We start from the raw sequence: 16,777 nt of genomic DNA on the forward strand, positions 1-16,777 counted from the left end.
GAAGGAAGGAAGGAAGGAAGGAAGGAAGGAAGGAAGGAAGGAAGGAAGGAAGGAAGACAGCATCCCGAGCTGCCTTAGAAGACCATGTCTAAGTCCATGGCTGCATAGCACCAGGGATCAGAGTCGAAGTCTGTGGCTCATATTACTACTAGAGATCATGGGAGTGTCCCTGGTTGGGGCAGCTGCTGAGAACCATGTGGGTGTCCAGGGTCTGTGTATAGCTGGCCCTGCCCCTCACAGTATGTGGTGCTCTTGAGTGCTGCCACAGAACAGTGGGCCTGGCCCTGGTTGAGGTCAGGGGGGAGGTAATGGGTGAGTCTTCCCCAGGCATGATTATGAGAAAGCTGATCCCACCACTTGTCTGCTGTGGGGTGGCACGGACACAGAGACAATGAGCCCCCTGCCCCCATACCTCTAGCAGTTGGGAAAGCTGCTAACACGGTCATGAGCTTGGGAGAGCTATCCCTGCCCCTCACCAGCTGTAGCAATTGGGAAAAGCCAGCCCTGCACCTCATCTGGACACCAGTTGACCCTGGTGGCAGGGATACAAGTGAGCCAGTCTTAAGAGCAAGAGCAGGGAGAGTTGGCCCAGCCCCTAGTCACCTGTGAGGTGGCATGGGTACAAGGGCAATGCCCCTGACCTGGCCCCTCACCAGCTGTAGAAGTTGGGTGAACTTGTCCTGGGGTCATGAGAGCTGATGAGTGGTTCCTGCCCCTTGCTGGCTCAGGAACCAGGCCCTGCACCTCACCTGAGCAACACAGTGGGGCTGTGTTGGCAGGCTGATGGCTAAGGCACAGGTGGGCCAGCCTTGACAGTATGAGACTAGGAGAGCTGGCCCAGCCCCTCACAGAAATTTGTGTTGTTTTGTTTTATAAGGACAAGGTATGTGGAAAAACATCCTCCACAGAGTCACATACTGGAACACTTGGTTCACTATTGGAGGCACTGTGTGACAATGTTGTAGAACTTTTAGGAGGTAGAGGCTTGATGAAGGAAGTGGGTCAATGGGAGTAGACCTTGAGGTTTTGTAGCTAGGCCCTACTTCCTGTCTGCTTTTCCTGCTTCCTGTTAATCTCCCTCCTAAATCATAAGCCCCAATAAACCCTTCTTCTTTAAGTTGTTTTTCTCAATTAGTTCATCATAAAAATAAGAAAAATAACTAATATAGCTAGGCATTGTCACTTTTTAAAGAAAAGGCGATAAGCAATAATGACCTTAAACAATAGCCCAGCTCTAAGGCAGGTTCTAGAAAGTCAACTTCACACTTCAGTAGTCAGGAAAAGAGTAGGATCATGATATGGAATGTACTCTGTTTCCTCCGTGTCCATAGGAAGAAGAATGTGGCATCCTGTTTAGATCTGACCTCTGTCTTGAGTAACTCTTCATTCACTAGCTTTTCCATCTTCTGCATATGATTAACCATAGTAGTCCCGATCGTCATAACCTCAATCATACCCTCTGTCATAATAATCCTGACAGTGTGTTCTGGCATACGTAGTTCACTCATGTAAATGCCTGTTGCTGGGTATATGGTCTTTTTGCTAGAGAGACATCAGCTCTGTTCTACTCTAGTTAAGCTCCATTTCACCACCATGTTCTTCAGCTTCTTTGATATTATTTATATTTCCAAAACACACAAAGGAAAATTCACTTGAACTCTTAGACTGCTAGTCATACACAACATCAGTAATGGAATTTATCTAAAGGATAGGTCTTTACAATCTCTTTGTATAGTATACAAACTCAGCTCACATTTCTGAGATAACAGGCTTCGGTCAGGGTTTTCCTGATTCCCAGAATGACAGGCCTGAGTAGACTTGGGAGAGAGCAGCTGTGTCCTCTGAGATAACCTTGGCTCTAAACCTGGAGCGGGACTGACATCATGACCTTGTATTAAACTCTGAAAGCTTCTTCTACCTTAAAACCTATACTAGAATCTGGACCTGGACTTTGCTCTAAGACCTGGAAACATGGTGCTTTTTTATTCCAATATTTCTTTACTTTCACTTATTTCCTTCACTCACTTCACATCCTAACTTTGCTTCTTGCTTCTTTCCCTGCTGCATATGATGCTTGTTGTCAGCTCTACTAGTGAGACCTCAGGGCTCATGACTTGCGTTTAGCTTTTCAAATCTGTTTCTCTTATTCCCAAGCTTCAAGCTTCAAGTTTAACAAGCTTGTTAAACAAGTTCCATACCTTCCCTCTTCAATATTAAGCCATTCACTATAGTTCTGCTCATACCTGTATTATATCCTGACCACTGTCAGTCTCCCCTCAAAAACAAAACCAGAAGCCTAAAACTTTCTTACCTTAAATTTCCACAAATGCCTTTTCTACAAATAGAAATTTCTTATATTTACTGTGCAGCTAAGATGGGCTTTGTTCTAAGGTAGCTCAAATTAACACTTTATTTCAAACATTTTTATAAGATACTATTGTACTATCAGTTTTTGTCAAACTGTAGAAAACTAAATTCTTGCATTGTATCTTTAGTTTTGGAGAAAGTTAACAGAAATAAACAAACAAAACAGTATACACTGTTGTTCTCTTTCTAGTAGATGTGCTCCAGCCTGCACTCAAAGACTGCTTTTTGGGCTACTGTTTCTGATATCCATCTGTCCCCTTTACCATCCACACTAGCACACTTTATCGCCTTTTCTAGTCCAAAGTGATTGAGTTTATAGAGCACTGACTTCTACCAGCTTATTCCTAAATAAGCTTGTTGTGACAGCCTTTAGCACTGCTCTAGCTTCTAGTCCTCAGTACAAGAATTGTAGAAATTACCAACCCTGAGTTACAAACTAGTCTAGAACACAGAAACTGTGATGCCTCTGGCAAGTTCCTTAGGCTCTCTAATCTCAAATTTCCCAATCATTAAAATAACAATAATAATGTCTACTCTTGAAAGGTCAACTCTTAAGAACTAACATATACTCAAACTTCCTTCATGCAGACTCAGGTTCAGGTGGTAGATTCTCAATGGAGTTCACATACCTGCTTCCCAGTGGTGACTCTGAGTAGGATCCTCAATACCACTCCAAACTCTGGTAAACAATGTAAGTTTTTCTGCTCTCTAGCCTCCCTGATCTCTGTAGAAAGGCACTGTCCCCTCAGTAAAAGAATCCTCATCTCAAAGTTCTATAGGGTCCTGAGTTTTGTTTGCAAATGACTTTCTTGTTCTTTACTTGGGAATCATTGTATTTTCAGAGACTGGGTTATCTACTCTGCTTCATTTTTGTCTTTATGATGTCTCTGATGTCAGCTAGGTGAAAGGGCCACTGTACTGTTATCTTTAAGCATCAGTGGACTATTTTCTCATTAGAGAAACCTGTGGCTTCTTGTGAGAACCTGATTTCCATATTATCCCCACACTCCAACTCATTCATTTGTAAAAACACTCCATGGTACCATGCTACAAAAAGTAAATCAGAAGAATACCTTAGCTTCTAACTACAATTTTCTAACTTACAAAATATATGACTTTAAGTCATTTATCCTACCAGTGACTTCCATTTTTTCCATCTACAAAATAGATAAGACATGAGTACTTTAAAGGCTAAAGAGCAAATGGGATAATTCAGATGACTCTGCATTGGAAATGCTGTCATGTGCATCTGCCAGGCACACAGTACTATAGCAGGTTCTGGGAATAAAGTGGAATTAAGGTAGGAATGGTTAACATCTTTGTTAAAATTTCTGCCTCTTATCACTGTATTTCCTAAATAACTTATAGATACTTCACAGCAAGTAAAGCCATAGTAGTGAGCATCCCCACAAATCATTGAAATCACACTTAGGCTCTCTAATCTCAGATTTCCCAATCATTAACAATGCCTACCTCTTCAATTCCAGTGTTTATTTAAAATTTCTAGTGGACAAGTAATGACTATGACATTTCCTCCTAATTTATCACTTACAATATTGTCCTGATGACTCTGGACAATAGGAACTTTTGAAATGTTAGGAAGATGATTATTAAACATAAATGAGCTAAGAGATGGTTTCTCAAAGTAACATCACAGGCTAGCTGCTCAACTACTTACAATACTAACTAATCAAAAGACAAGTTTCTAGGCCTTACTCCAGACCTGTTGACTCAAAACCCCTGGCTAGATGCTGTGGGGACCTGTATTTCTGTTAAGTTTCCAGTGTGACCTTATGTAAATCTCATTTGAGAATGGCACACACAAAGAGGGTGGGGAACCCACTATCTAAGAAATCTGTAACCAAAGACTGAAGAATAATGAGCCAAAAGATAATAAGAAAAAATTTAATTCTCAGAATAAATTTCTGCATACCTGGGTCCTAGCTGGGTGGAGTCAACAATCCAACCCAGAGAATAATACGAAAATCCAAGTTGAACATATGCTCCTTCACTGTGATGGTCAACAGTATTCAAAAATCCTATTCTAGAGGGAGAACAAGATGCAAAGGGACACTAGAAACCTTCAACCAAGTTTTCAAAGAAAGCAAACACTATCTACAATATTGAAATCCAGGCTTGGTGATCTTGGAAATGAAATTGCTTCTGACTACTGCCTGCCTGCCCCACCTTTCCACAGCAACCAAGAACCTAGCTGATCTTGTGACCATCGCATCAATGGAAAGCAAGGAGGCATTATAATTTTTTAACAAAGGAAAATAAGTAACTAACTAGAAGGTACAACTATCCTCTTAGTAAGATAGACACAAATAGAACTTAGAATCAGAGAACCAAGGAGCACTGAACTCCCCTAGTGGGCGTGAACTTTCAAAACAATAACAAGGCAAAGCCAGTTGAATACAATGTTTCTTTATGCACCACCTGTCTATGGTTTGAGATCAGCACTGGTTCCGATCATAAAATTAGTTTATAGGGCTTTAGTTAGAATGTTGATGAGCTAAGCACTGTGCCTGCAAGAAACCTGGAGCCCAATCCTACAAGGCTGCCCAGCCTGCCCACGCTCTTCCAGATCTGGTCAGGAACAGCATAGCAGGCGGGGTGCGGTTTCTCCCGCATCGCTGCGCTCCTCTCCTCTCTGCCTGCGTGAGCACCGCCCACCCACTCGCGCGTGAACCCACTAGGCCCAGCCCTTCCCTAGGCCCGGTGCTGAATCATCTCCAGTATCTCCACAAGGTAAAAATTGAAGAACAAAGCCAGGCTTGAAGCGAGTCTGAATTAGGCGACAGGTCCGAGTCAGCCAGCGGGCTAGAAACCCCAACTCTGCTCGCCTTCTTCCCCATTCCTCTACTAACCTCAAACTGAAGTAAGTGTATAGTGCTGGAGACTCTCAGGAGGGTACCCTGTCTCCCAGGCTGCTGAGATGCTAGTGCAGCGCAGTGTCCTAGACCGCGCGCTCCACCTCATTGTTCCACCGCCCGCCCAGAGTCCAGCATCCAAATAAGCCCTTGCCCCAGAAAGCTGGTTGGGGCTCCGCCTGCTCCAGATCCACCCTGTTCCCCTCTTTGCTGGCAAACCACAACCCTAGACCACCCTCTGCGTCCACCTTCCAACCTATCTCTAGGGCGGAGCCCAGAGTCCCGGGAGCTACGAGGTGGGTGCTGTCCAAATGCTGGGAGGAGGCGGCACAGGATGGGGAAGGAGCCGCAGGCCCGGCCTGCACCAGGCTCAGCACTGGTGACAGGGCGATTCCTCGGAGCAGTGAGCAGTCTTTGGCTGCAGAGGCTGGAACCCCGCAGAAGAAAACACTAGGCCAGATCCTGTGAAGGCTGCACAAGTTACCGATTGCTACTCACCCCAACTGTTTCTGTCCCTGCGGCTCTTGGCCATGGCGGTCTGTAGGCTGGTGTGGCAAGGCGCTGTCACTGCTCTTGCGGTCTTCTCCAGGGCCCCGCAGGTTTCTGGCAGTTAAGATTCTCTGTGCCCGTTCTGGGCGCAGTTCGCTCAGATTCTGAGGATGCTGCTGTGGCGCTGGTGGGAAGGACTGGGGAGGAAAAGGGAGGGGAAAGCTGATGAAGGGAGCTCAGCATCACCAGCTGGAGTTCACACAAATACCAGCGTCACACCCTCTGTACCTTGGCCCACCCCCAGACTGTGAAGACGTTGACAGACTACATATCGCATTGTTTTCAACAGAAAACACACACAAACAAACAGTACCCCTGCACACTTTCACAGAATTTAAAAGCATTATCTAGCGACAGAAATATACAAATCATCATTATCCTGGCTGTTCCAATTCATGCTAACAACATTTGGACAAATTTTAAAAGTAATGTCATATTTTTAAAAGAGGATAACTTGCCTAGTTGTATATGTATGCTAAGCAAGACTAGATCTTAAAATTAAGCTAATTTAGATCAAAGTAAGCTAGAGGTTCACTGTAATTTGTAACTAGTTCAATGTCTAATTGCAACATCTACCCCAAAGTTGTAAAGACTACCTGAAGATCACACACACACACACACACACACACACACACACACACACAAACACGAGCACTCGTGCCAACTAAAATCAGGCTCCATAGTCTGGGTGGTACAGGGTGCCCTGCCAGCCATAAAGGTTGCAGGCAAATATGAAGGAAAAGCAAAATGCAACAAACACTTTTAAAATACTCTTACTCTTTCTTTTTGATGTCCTGCCTCTCTACCCAAACTTCTGATGCAGTCAGCATCCTACAGACACCATCCCTTCCTGCTCTTTGACCATTAAATATTTTCACCCTCATTTATCTCCTCAGTTATCTCTTGCCTATACTCCACTGATCCACACACTACCAACCTCTTAAAGAATAGATCCATGGTCTCTACTTAAGTGGAACATGTTACAAGCAACTCCTCACTTTTGTAAAAACCCATATCCCCTTTTAGTGAAGTAATCTATAGGTAAATACTATGAGACTGGACATTACAAAAAAAGCCTCAGTAAATAACTATGTATATAGTGTGTCTTCAACTGTTGCCCAACGATTTTTCACTTAATGACTTCAGCACATCCTGGTATCCTTATCTGAATTACTTTTTATTATTTTAAATGGAAATTTTAAAACATTTGTGTAATTTCTTTGCATTTTACAGTCAGCATTTCTCATTCTCTCCTTCCCTCTTCCCATCCCTCCCTCCCTCCCTCCCTCCCTCCCCCCACCACACACACACACACACGCACACACACACACACATCTTTTATATGTTGAGCATCCCTAGGATGGTAGGATGGTTTGGATGAGATATCTCTCAATAATCTTAGACATTTGAACACTTGGTCTTCAGTTAGTGGCACTGTTCCAGTAAGTTTACCAACTGTGGTCTTGCTGGAGGAAATATGTCATTGAGAACTTACTTGCTGCTTGCAGTTGAATATGTGAGCTCCTCACTGTTCCTAGCATGCTGCCAGCCTGCTACCATGCTTCCCAGTCTAGATAGTAACAGACTCCACCCTCTAGAACTGAAGCCCAAAATAAATCCTTTCTCCCATAAGTTGCCTTGGTCATTTTCTTAGTTAGGCCTTCTATTGCTGGAATGAAACATCACAACCAAAAAGCAAGTTGGGGAAGGTTTATTTGGCTAGACTTCCACACTGCTGTTCATTACTGAAGAAAGTCAGAACAAAAACTCATACAGGGCAGGAACCTGGAGGCAGAATCTTATGTAGAAGCCATGGAGGGCTGTGCTTACTGGTTTGCCCAGCTTACATTCTTTAAGAACCCAGGATCAAAGAGAGGAACACTCAAAATGGGCTAGGTCCTCTCCTATCAATCATTAATTAAGAAAATATTCTATAGCCAGATCTAAAGAAGGCATTTTTCTCAATTGAGGTTTTCTCCTTGAATTCAGGCCATCATCCTTACACAGTGGGTGCTCTTAGCCACTGAGACATCTCTTCAGCCCTCCTGCTCTTTAATTTTCAAATTTTCCTAGATTTAGCCCAAAGGAGCCTCTTTGAGTCTGCTCCTATATTTTTAAATTAACATTTGCCTAATTTACTTTAGGCACTTCCTTGTTTTCTAGCACAAGGCAATGTTTCAGGGCTCCCTCCTATTTCCCTACCTCAGAACTAGAATGAGGCATTTCTCCAGGCAGCTCTGGCTCCTGTCAGGCTGTGCTCACTGCTGCTGGAGCGCCACTGTTCCCTGCTTCTTTATGTAGGCATTTCTGCAATAGTTTACCTATGACAGGATATTGCCTCACAGCCTAGGTTTGACATGATCCCTGGTTTTCTTGATTCCAACTCCTGAGTAATCCATTATAAGTACGTGCTACTGCCATGCCTAAATTTATTTTACTTTATTATATATAGTTTGAAACAGAGTCTCATATGCAATCCTGGTTGGTCCAGAACTCACTATGTAGACCAACTTGGCCTCCAACTCAGAGATTTTCCTGCCTCTACCTCCTGAGTATTGGGATTAAACATGTGCACCACATGTCTGGGCTGTGGATTTTATTTACTTTTTAACCATGAACTTAATAAATCCAAAGAAAATATTTTATATGAAAATAAACATAAAGAGTTATTTGTTGTGTGTGGGAGAGCTGTAATTGTAAAATACTAGAATCAAGTGAAATGTTCACACATTGCAGAAGGGTTGTCTAAGAGAAATACAACTGCACAGTGTACCAGCAGTTGTTCTTAAAATACTCAGAAAATCATTCTAAACTGACAAAAGTGATTTCCACCCATTTCAATGAATGATGGCTCAAAGAACTAATAATATACCCTTCCATAAAATAGAAATGGCTACAAGATAATGTTTTGATGTATCTGTGTGATGAATACAGTAGAAATAAACCAGGAGACAATGAGATGGGTTGCTGATGGGAGGTAGGTGGGGCCAGCGTAATGAAAATGGCAGAAGGGACTGGAGTACCGATGTTCTCCAAGTGTTGTCTGTGTACACGCTCTCTTACGGTCATGACAGTTTCACATTCCCAAGATAAATAAGTAAACCAACCAGCATGTGGACAGAATTGTGTTTTAGTCCTTTGGCTACCATCAAGTACAAGATACGGAAGGAACTAAAGTTCAACTGCAAAACTCCATTTAACATAAAAGTGAAGGTCAGTAGCAGAGTTCAGCAGGTAAGACACTTGCTGCCAAGCCTGACAGCCTGGGACAATCCTCAGTCTCACATGGTAGAAGAAAAGAACCAACTCCAGCAACTTATTCTCTGACCTCTATATATCTTCTCCTCCAAATAACAAATGTAAAGTTTAGTCAATAAAATAACAGTGAACTTAACACATCACTTAGAGGATGAAAAATGAGGATTTCAAGTCCAAGGTGAATCTTTTTTTTTGTTGTTTTTTGTTTTTGTTTTTTTCGAGACAGGGTTTCTCTGTGTAATTCTGGCTGTCCTGGAACTCACTCTGTAGACCAGGCTGGCCTCGAACTCAGAAATCCGCCTGTCTCTGCCTCCCAAGTGCTGGGATTAAAGGCGTGTACCACCACCGCCCGGCTCCAAGGCGAATCTTGAATAAATAAACTCAGTGCCAAAGTGAACCACATAGTGAGTGCTTAAATAAATAAATAAATAAATAAATAAATAAATAAATAAAACAGGAACTAAATATAGGAACTGTATTCTTTTGTTGTTGCTTAGTTTTGTATTCCTTAGCATCTATGGGTTAGAAATTATGTATGTACTAGGATTAAAGAGATATAAAGCACATAATGAAAGAGATAAAAGATAGTTACCTAAGGTGTAGAAGAGGGAGGATAGAATGAACTCTGAGCCATTGAAGTATAATCTAAGATATTAGTATGACATAATAAAAATACAAATAATCTGAAATTTTAAGTAGCCAAAAGTTCTAAAATGTTTTATATGTTCCAAGTGAACACATGTAAATGGTCAGTAGGACATCTTTAGTCGTTACAGAAATGCAAATCAAAACCAAATGTTACCACATCACATCTATGGTGACCATGACCAAAACAGACAACAGAAAGCACTGATGAGTATGTAGGGAAACTGACTCCTTCACACACTACAGGTAAAGACATAAAATGCTACAGCAGCATGAAAAAGAAGTCTGGTAGCTCCTTAAACTAACTATAGGATTGCTATGCAATTCAGCAATTCTCCTTCTAGGTATATATCCCAAAGAAATTACAATGTTAGTCCACACAGAAGCTTGTCTAGAAATGGTAGTGTTAGTAATACAGAAGAAACAGAAGCAACCTGTGGTGGTTTGAATGAAAATGGCCCCATAGGCTCATAGAGAGTGGCATTATTTGAAAGAATTAGGACTTGTGGCCTTGTTGGAGTCCTTATAGCCTTATTTGTGAGAGTGTCACTAGCTTGAGCTTTGAGGTTTTAGAAGCTCAAACCAGGCCCAGTGTCACTCTCTCTTTCCTTGGTGTCTGCCCATGCAGATATAGAATGCTCAGCTACCTCTCCAGCACCATGTCTGACTGTATGGTGCTATGCTTCCCTCCATGATAATAATGGACTAAACCACTGAACCATAAGCCAGCTCCAATTAAATGTTTTCCTTATAAGAGTTATTGTGGTCGTGGTGCCTCTTCACAGCAACAAAACCCAACTAAGAATATCTCAAATGCCAAATAATGAATGGGTAAACAAAGTGTGAGATATCCTTGTTAGACTTCAGTGCGCAACTTGGAACAGACAACACCAGACCAAACGGTTCTAAAGGGGAGGGGGTTTATTAAGAGAGTGGGAGAGCAGGGGTTGGGGGGAGAGAGAGAAGGGGAGAGAGGGTAGAGGCCGGCCATGACCACGTGGAGAGAGGGGTAAGGGAAGGGAGGAAGGGCGAGGAGAACCTATAGGCAAGAGAGTAAGAGAGTAAGAGAGAGAGGAGGCAAGCAGCCCCTTTTATAGTGGGCACGCCTACCTGGCTGTTGCCAGGTAACTGTGGGGAGGAGCATACCTGGGTGTTGCCAGATAACTGTGGAGGTGGAGTTTAGACAGAATACTAACAATCCTTACAATGAAATACTATTTAGTCAGAAGGAAAAATAAATACTGATACATGCTACAACATGAATAAACTTTGAGGTAAAGCTCTTGCATCTCAAAAATCTTAAATTTAAACTGTTTTTTCCTCTGTACCCTCCATTAATTTTTCTTGTTTTGTCCTTTTTCACATTCATTTTACCTCATCATAAATAAAGTCCTTCCTAACTTAGTTTTCCCATCACCATACTCAAACCTGCTGCTTCCTTCTGTAGTATATGAGTCTATAACAAGCAGTTTGAAGAGGTATTTGTATCCATTAGCATGCTTTTGCATGTATCTCAAAAAGGCTTAAAAACTCTCACATGAAATAGGTTGACCTTGGCAGATAACTGATCAGTTCAAAATATGGATTATACTAGTTAGGGAGTAAATTGGGCTGTGTAAAACAAGTTCTAATGGCTTAAATAAAAAACAATATTTCCCTCTAATGGAATAACATGAACATACAAGATGGTACCTTCAACAAGAAGAACCAGATTTGTATTTTCTTCCATTCTTTACTTGGGACTTCTATCATGTGATTCAAGCTACCTACTCTATCTAGCTTGAACATATTCTAGAGGTTTCAGAGGAGAAGAATTTTAGTATGTGGTGGAGAGACTGTTCTTGTTATAGTTTGATGAAGAATGTGGCTGCTTCTTGCCATTGTCCAAAGAATCTGACTGAGGCTAAGGTGAACAGACTCAGATTATTTGCTTTGACAAAGGAAGTCTCAGAAACATCCACCATATAGACTTTGTTCTCTGGTTAAGTCTCATGAAGAGCATTTTGAACAAGAATAGCAAACTTAGAAAGGAAAGATATAAAATATATACTCCTTTAAATATTAAAGGGGCACCAGGAAGTAAAATGGAACTGAATCCTATGTTCTAGGAGTTAGCAGATAAAGGGAGTAGGATTCTAGGACAAGATCCTATCCAGCTAAATTTAGATCCAGGCATGGTGGTACACACCTTTAATCCCAGGAGATAAAGCCAAACAGATCTCTGAGTTCAAGGCCAGTCTGGGATAGAGCAAGTTCTAGGTGAAGAAAAGCTTAAATCCAGGTGTGGCGCTACACGCCTTTAATTGCAGCATTGATAAAGCTGAAAGGGGGGCGGGATGTTCCAGCCCCAACAAGGAGCAGAACTCAGCAGTTTTGGCCATTTGGCTCTGGCTTTAGAGTTCAAAATAGAAGGGACAACAGGGACAATTGATGCTCATTAGCTGGAGCTAAGAAATTAGCAGTGATTAAGAAGAGACCAGCATCACTGAAGTGAAATCTGGTGTTTTCTGAGAGCACAAAGAACCTGTGTTCCAGAGATAGCCAAGGTTATACCTTGTGCTGCAGTTGTACTATGTGTAAGAGTCACCCAGGTGGTAATGGTTTTGAAGGCATAAAAGAGTAATGAAGAACAGCTGAGGCTTGGCACTGGCCACAGAAGGCCATTGGGTGAAGGTGCAGCCCCAGTTGCAGTTGACAGCTCAGGACTGAAGAGGTCATGCAAAGGGTTTGTTTGGTCTTGGAACCATAAAGAGAGCCTATGAGCGGCTATTGGTGAAGCCTAGTTGCAATGGAAAACCCCAGTGTACTGGAGATGCCAGTACCATGAGATGATCACCAAGAACAGGAGCAGTGGAGTGCATCAACCTGAGCTTAGAGCACTACAGAGGGCAGAGCTGGAGAAATGATGTTGGCCCTTTGGAGGAGCCCAGAAGATCACGTGTGGATCCCAGACATTGAAACAAAAGCTCTAACAGTGAAGTTGCCTTGGAGACCCCAAGATGTTTGAGATATCAGAGCCGTGGGCTATCTGCTAAGGAAAGCTGCTAACAGGGAGTGGAACCAGCCTAGGAAAAGAAGTTTGTTGTGGTCAACAAAGATGAGAAAGGGGCTGGAGGGATGGCTAAGTGGTTAAGAGCACCATCTACTCTTTCAAAGGTCCTGAGTTCAATTCTCAGCAACCACATGGTGGCTTACAACCATCTGTAATTGTATCTGATGCCCTCTTCTGGTGTTTCTGAAGACAGTGACAGTGTACTCACATAAAATAAATAAATCTTTAAAAAAAAAAAAGATGAAAAAGGAGTTGGAGATCTGAAGACCGCTGACATCAGACATGGAGATGCAAAGTTCAGAGTTTGCCCAGCTGGTTTCCTGTCTTTGGGGATTACAGTTAAGTGATTGGATGAATCTCAGAAGAGACTTTGAACTTTAGACTTTAAACATTGTTGAGACTGCTACAGACTGTGGGGACTTTGGAAGTTGGACTAAATGTACTTTGCATTATGCTATGTTTTGGTATGGCCCCCATAGACTCACATGTTTGAATAAGTCCATGGGGGCCAGGGAGTGGAATGTGATGGTTTGTATATGCTTGGCCCTAGGAGTGGCACTATTAGGAGGTGTGGCCCTGTTGGAGTATGTGTGTCACTGTGAGCATGGGCTTGAAGACTCTCATCCTAGCTACCTGGAAGCCAGTATTCTGCTAGCAGCCTTCAGATGAAGATGTAGAACTCTCAGCTCTAACTGCACCATGCCTGCCTGGATGCTGCCATGTTCCTGCCTTGATGATAATGGATTGAGCTTCTGAACCTATTAGGCCAGCCCCAATTAAATGTTATTCTTATAAGAGTTTCCTTGGTCATGGTGTCTAGCTACAGCAGTAAAACCGTAAGACAGAGCTTTATGACAGGAAAAATAAACCACGTGCAATATGAATCTGTTTCTGTGGAGGCAAATTGCCTTTCCCATCAAGATAGAAAAGATCTACTACAATTAAATTACCATCAGATGACTGGCTGATTTAGACAACAATATCAGACTTGAGCCTCTGCCATGGCCTCTGACATAAGTAGGGTAAACACTCCACAATGGCAATAACTGAACTATACTTGGCAAACAGAAATCCATACTGTTGAGTCTACTATTTAGCTTAAGTTCTTGTCACATGAGGCAACTAAGCAAGTAGTACAGTGACTGGGCAAAGAGACTGGCTAGTTTACTTCTACAGGGCATATCACCTTGAAGAATCACTTATCAGGGTAGATACTCTCAGGTCTGGGGTAGTATGGTTCACAAATATTTTCACATTCTGTGTATTACTAATAACCTATCAACAATACCTTATCTACTGACATCCTTAATTTGAATATTCTTCTTTCCAAGTCACTGACCAATCTATTACCTACTATGCATACATCAATATTAATTCATAACTTGGGTCAACTCTCCTTCCTAATAAAAAAAAAAAGATCAATGAAATGTACTATTCAATATTGTGCCCACTGGAGAACTTTTCTTCATTGTCAACATTCCTCTTTGGGGAGTAGGGCCATACATAAATCAGCAGCAAACTTCTTCACATTGGTGCTAACACAGAATAACGATTATTAATAAACGAGGCCTGTACATGTACTTACTCTGCTAACTGACCCTGAGTCTGTATATGTAAGTAGAAGAAAGGAGGTATGGGGTGTCGAGAGAACGGACGATGTCATGGAAGTTTCTTAGAAATCTACAGATCATGGCCTGTTCTTCCAGATCATGTCAAGCTTTCCCAGTATGTTCTGTTCCATTCAACAACGGAATTCTGCTGTCTGCACTTATAGATCAGTAAACTAGAGAACACACAGTTCCTAAAGACCAGTTTTTGTCACACTGTCACTTAGCATCCCATAGACTGGAGTTAAATATGTGCCAATGCCTGGTAGCAAGCCAAGAGTTGGCTTTCAGTAGTGTAGACATCACAGATAGAGCATGGTCATATTCCAAAATCCTAGGTAGGACCCCTAGTGCTATGATTCTCATTTTGGATTTACAATAGATTTTGCATAATATTTGTGTTTGCCATCAGGTCTGCTGAGTCTTAAAACCCAAGTATAAAGACATAGCATGGGACATCAGCCATGTTATTTGTTCAAAGTTCCATGAAAACTGATAGTCATGTGGTATGAGAGAAAGGATCAAAGAGCAGTAAATGTAGGACATTGTCTTCAGAATTCAAATAGGACAGCCAAGCACATTCTCTCATCCTCTGAGATGGATAAAATTCAATAAGATGCTAGTACTACATGGATTTATGTTTCATCCTCTGGTACAAGGATAATTTGGGTTTGTTTTAAGGAATGAGTTAAAATACTTTGCCCAGTGTGGTCCCAAACTCCTAAGTTGATGGAAGTCCTATCTTAAGTCCCTAAAATCCATCACTATATGTATGAGATCACATCTGCATGAATAGTCTAGTTTCTAAAGTATGTAGGCTGGTAGCTACTTCCTGCTCCCTGGTCCTATTTCTATAATGGAATCCAAATAATAGACTGCCATGATGATGTTCTTGATAGCAAGGAAACAAAGGTCAGTCTAGAATTATATTGTGTTACTGCACTGAAAAGCCTATCACAGCCTCAGGAAGGCAAATACTTCAGATTATCCTTGTTCACAGGAACTGGAAGATTTTGGGCTTCAAGTCAGCAGCTGTGCTCAGGCTACCAAGCTTAAGTTTATAGGCTCTAGTTAAGCTCCTAGATGCAGTATTACAAATTAATTGGCATAAACATTTAATTGACTCTGTGTGTGTGTGTGTTTTACACATGTATGCACATGTACAAGTAAGCTTCCCTATGTTTGCTCACTCTTGTGTGTGCATGTAGAGGCCAGGGACTAACAATGTCTTCCTCAATTGTTTTTCTACCTTTTTATTTCTTTGAGGCAAGGTTTCTCTCTGAACCCCAGACTCACTGTTTCAGCTAAAATGGCTGGCCAGAAAGTCCCTGCTGTCCTCTTATTTCTGCATTTCCAGTACAGGAGCTACAGGTGATGCCACCATGCTTGGCTTTCAGATGGGTGCTGGGACCTGAACTAAGGGTGTCACACTTGCTCAGCAAGTTCTTTATCTGTAGAGGTAGCTCCCTGAAACTGTTGTAATTTTTTATATAATTCACAAACATATCCAAGATAATTTGTCTATTTGGGATGGTTTGAATGTGTCCACCAAAGTTCGTATGTTGGAAACTTAATCCCTATTGTAACCATGTCAAAACATGGCCCCTTTAAGGGATGATTAGGTCATAAAGGTTGGGCCCTCTTACATTCTTTCATGAAGGGTTTCCTTCATCTACCTATTTCACATTAGCAAGTTCTTATCCTGTTGCCTTTTCCTAAGTGATAATATAACCAAAATGTCAATATCAGATACAAGCAACCTTCAGAACTGAGAGATATGAATTTGCAGTCTGCAGTTATAACAACATAAAATGGATTAAGACACTACTGAACCTCTGTCTCTCAGATTTAATTTTTTTGAATGTGTATTTTGCCTGCATGTACAGTGACTGCAATGATCAGAAGTGAGTGTTGGGTCCTCTAAAACTGGAGTTAGAGATGGTCAGTCACCATGGGTCCTCTGAAAGAGCAGCAAGTGTCCTTATCCTCTGACCCATTCCTCCAGCTCCATCTCTCAGACTTTTAACAATTGCACTAATGTCTTTCAGGTCTTTAACAGTTAAACTAATCTTCCGGGTGATAAGGTTTAACTTGATTTTCTCCTGTAGGCACCAGGGTCACACTAGGCCTATTAGTCCCCCAGTTTCACATACCTTCATTAACATTCACGTGCCTCTTCTGAGTTTCCTCTGTGCAGTGTGCCCATTCTCACATACATTTTGGAACTGGGAAAACAGCCTCAGCATTTATCTTTACTTCTAGACCTCTCTTGAACAACACCCTAGCCAGAGTCCATCTGACTTCCTTCAGTATCTACTGAGATCACTGGAATGCTGGTGTGTGACAATGATGCTGCAGGGAATTCTGTGCAGGTCATTATCCCCTAGACAGTCTGAGAATTACACATTCCTCAATTCATATTCATT

General features: G+C 42.0%; 1 protein-coding gene across 3 annotated transcripts in view; it reads right to left on the reverse strand.

The window, feature by feature from the left end:
• Atl1 (atlastin GTPase 1) overlaps positions 1-16,777 on the reverse strand; it is a 69,226-nt gene that overhangs the window by 46,642 nt on the left and 5,807 nt on the right. For all 3 annotated transcript variants that reach the window (XM_028782067.1, XM_028782082.1, XM_028782076.1), the window contains exon 2: positions 5,739-5,926. In XM_028782067.1, the coding sequence (XP_028637900.1) occupies positions 5,739-5,772 (34 nt within the window). In that variant the 5' untranslated portion in view covers positions 5,773-5,926. The remainder of the gene's footprint in view (positions 1-5,738; positions 5,927-16,777) is intronic.

This window comes from Grammomys surdaster, unplaced genomic scaffold (genome assembly GCF_004785775.1).
Source record: "Grammomys surdaster isolate TR1022 unplaced genomic scaffold, NIH_TR_1.0 98, whole genome shotgun sequence".
NCBI classification, from domain to species: Eukaryota; Metazoa; Chordata; class Mammalia; order Rodentia; family Muridae; genus Grammomys; species Grammomys surdaster.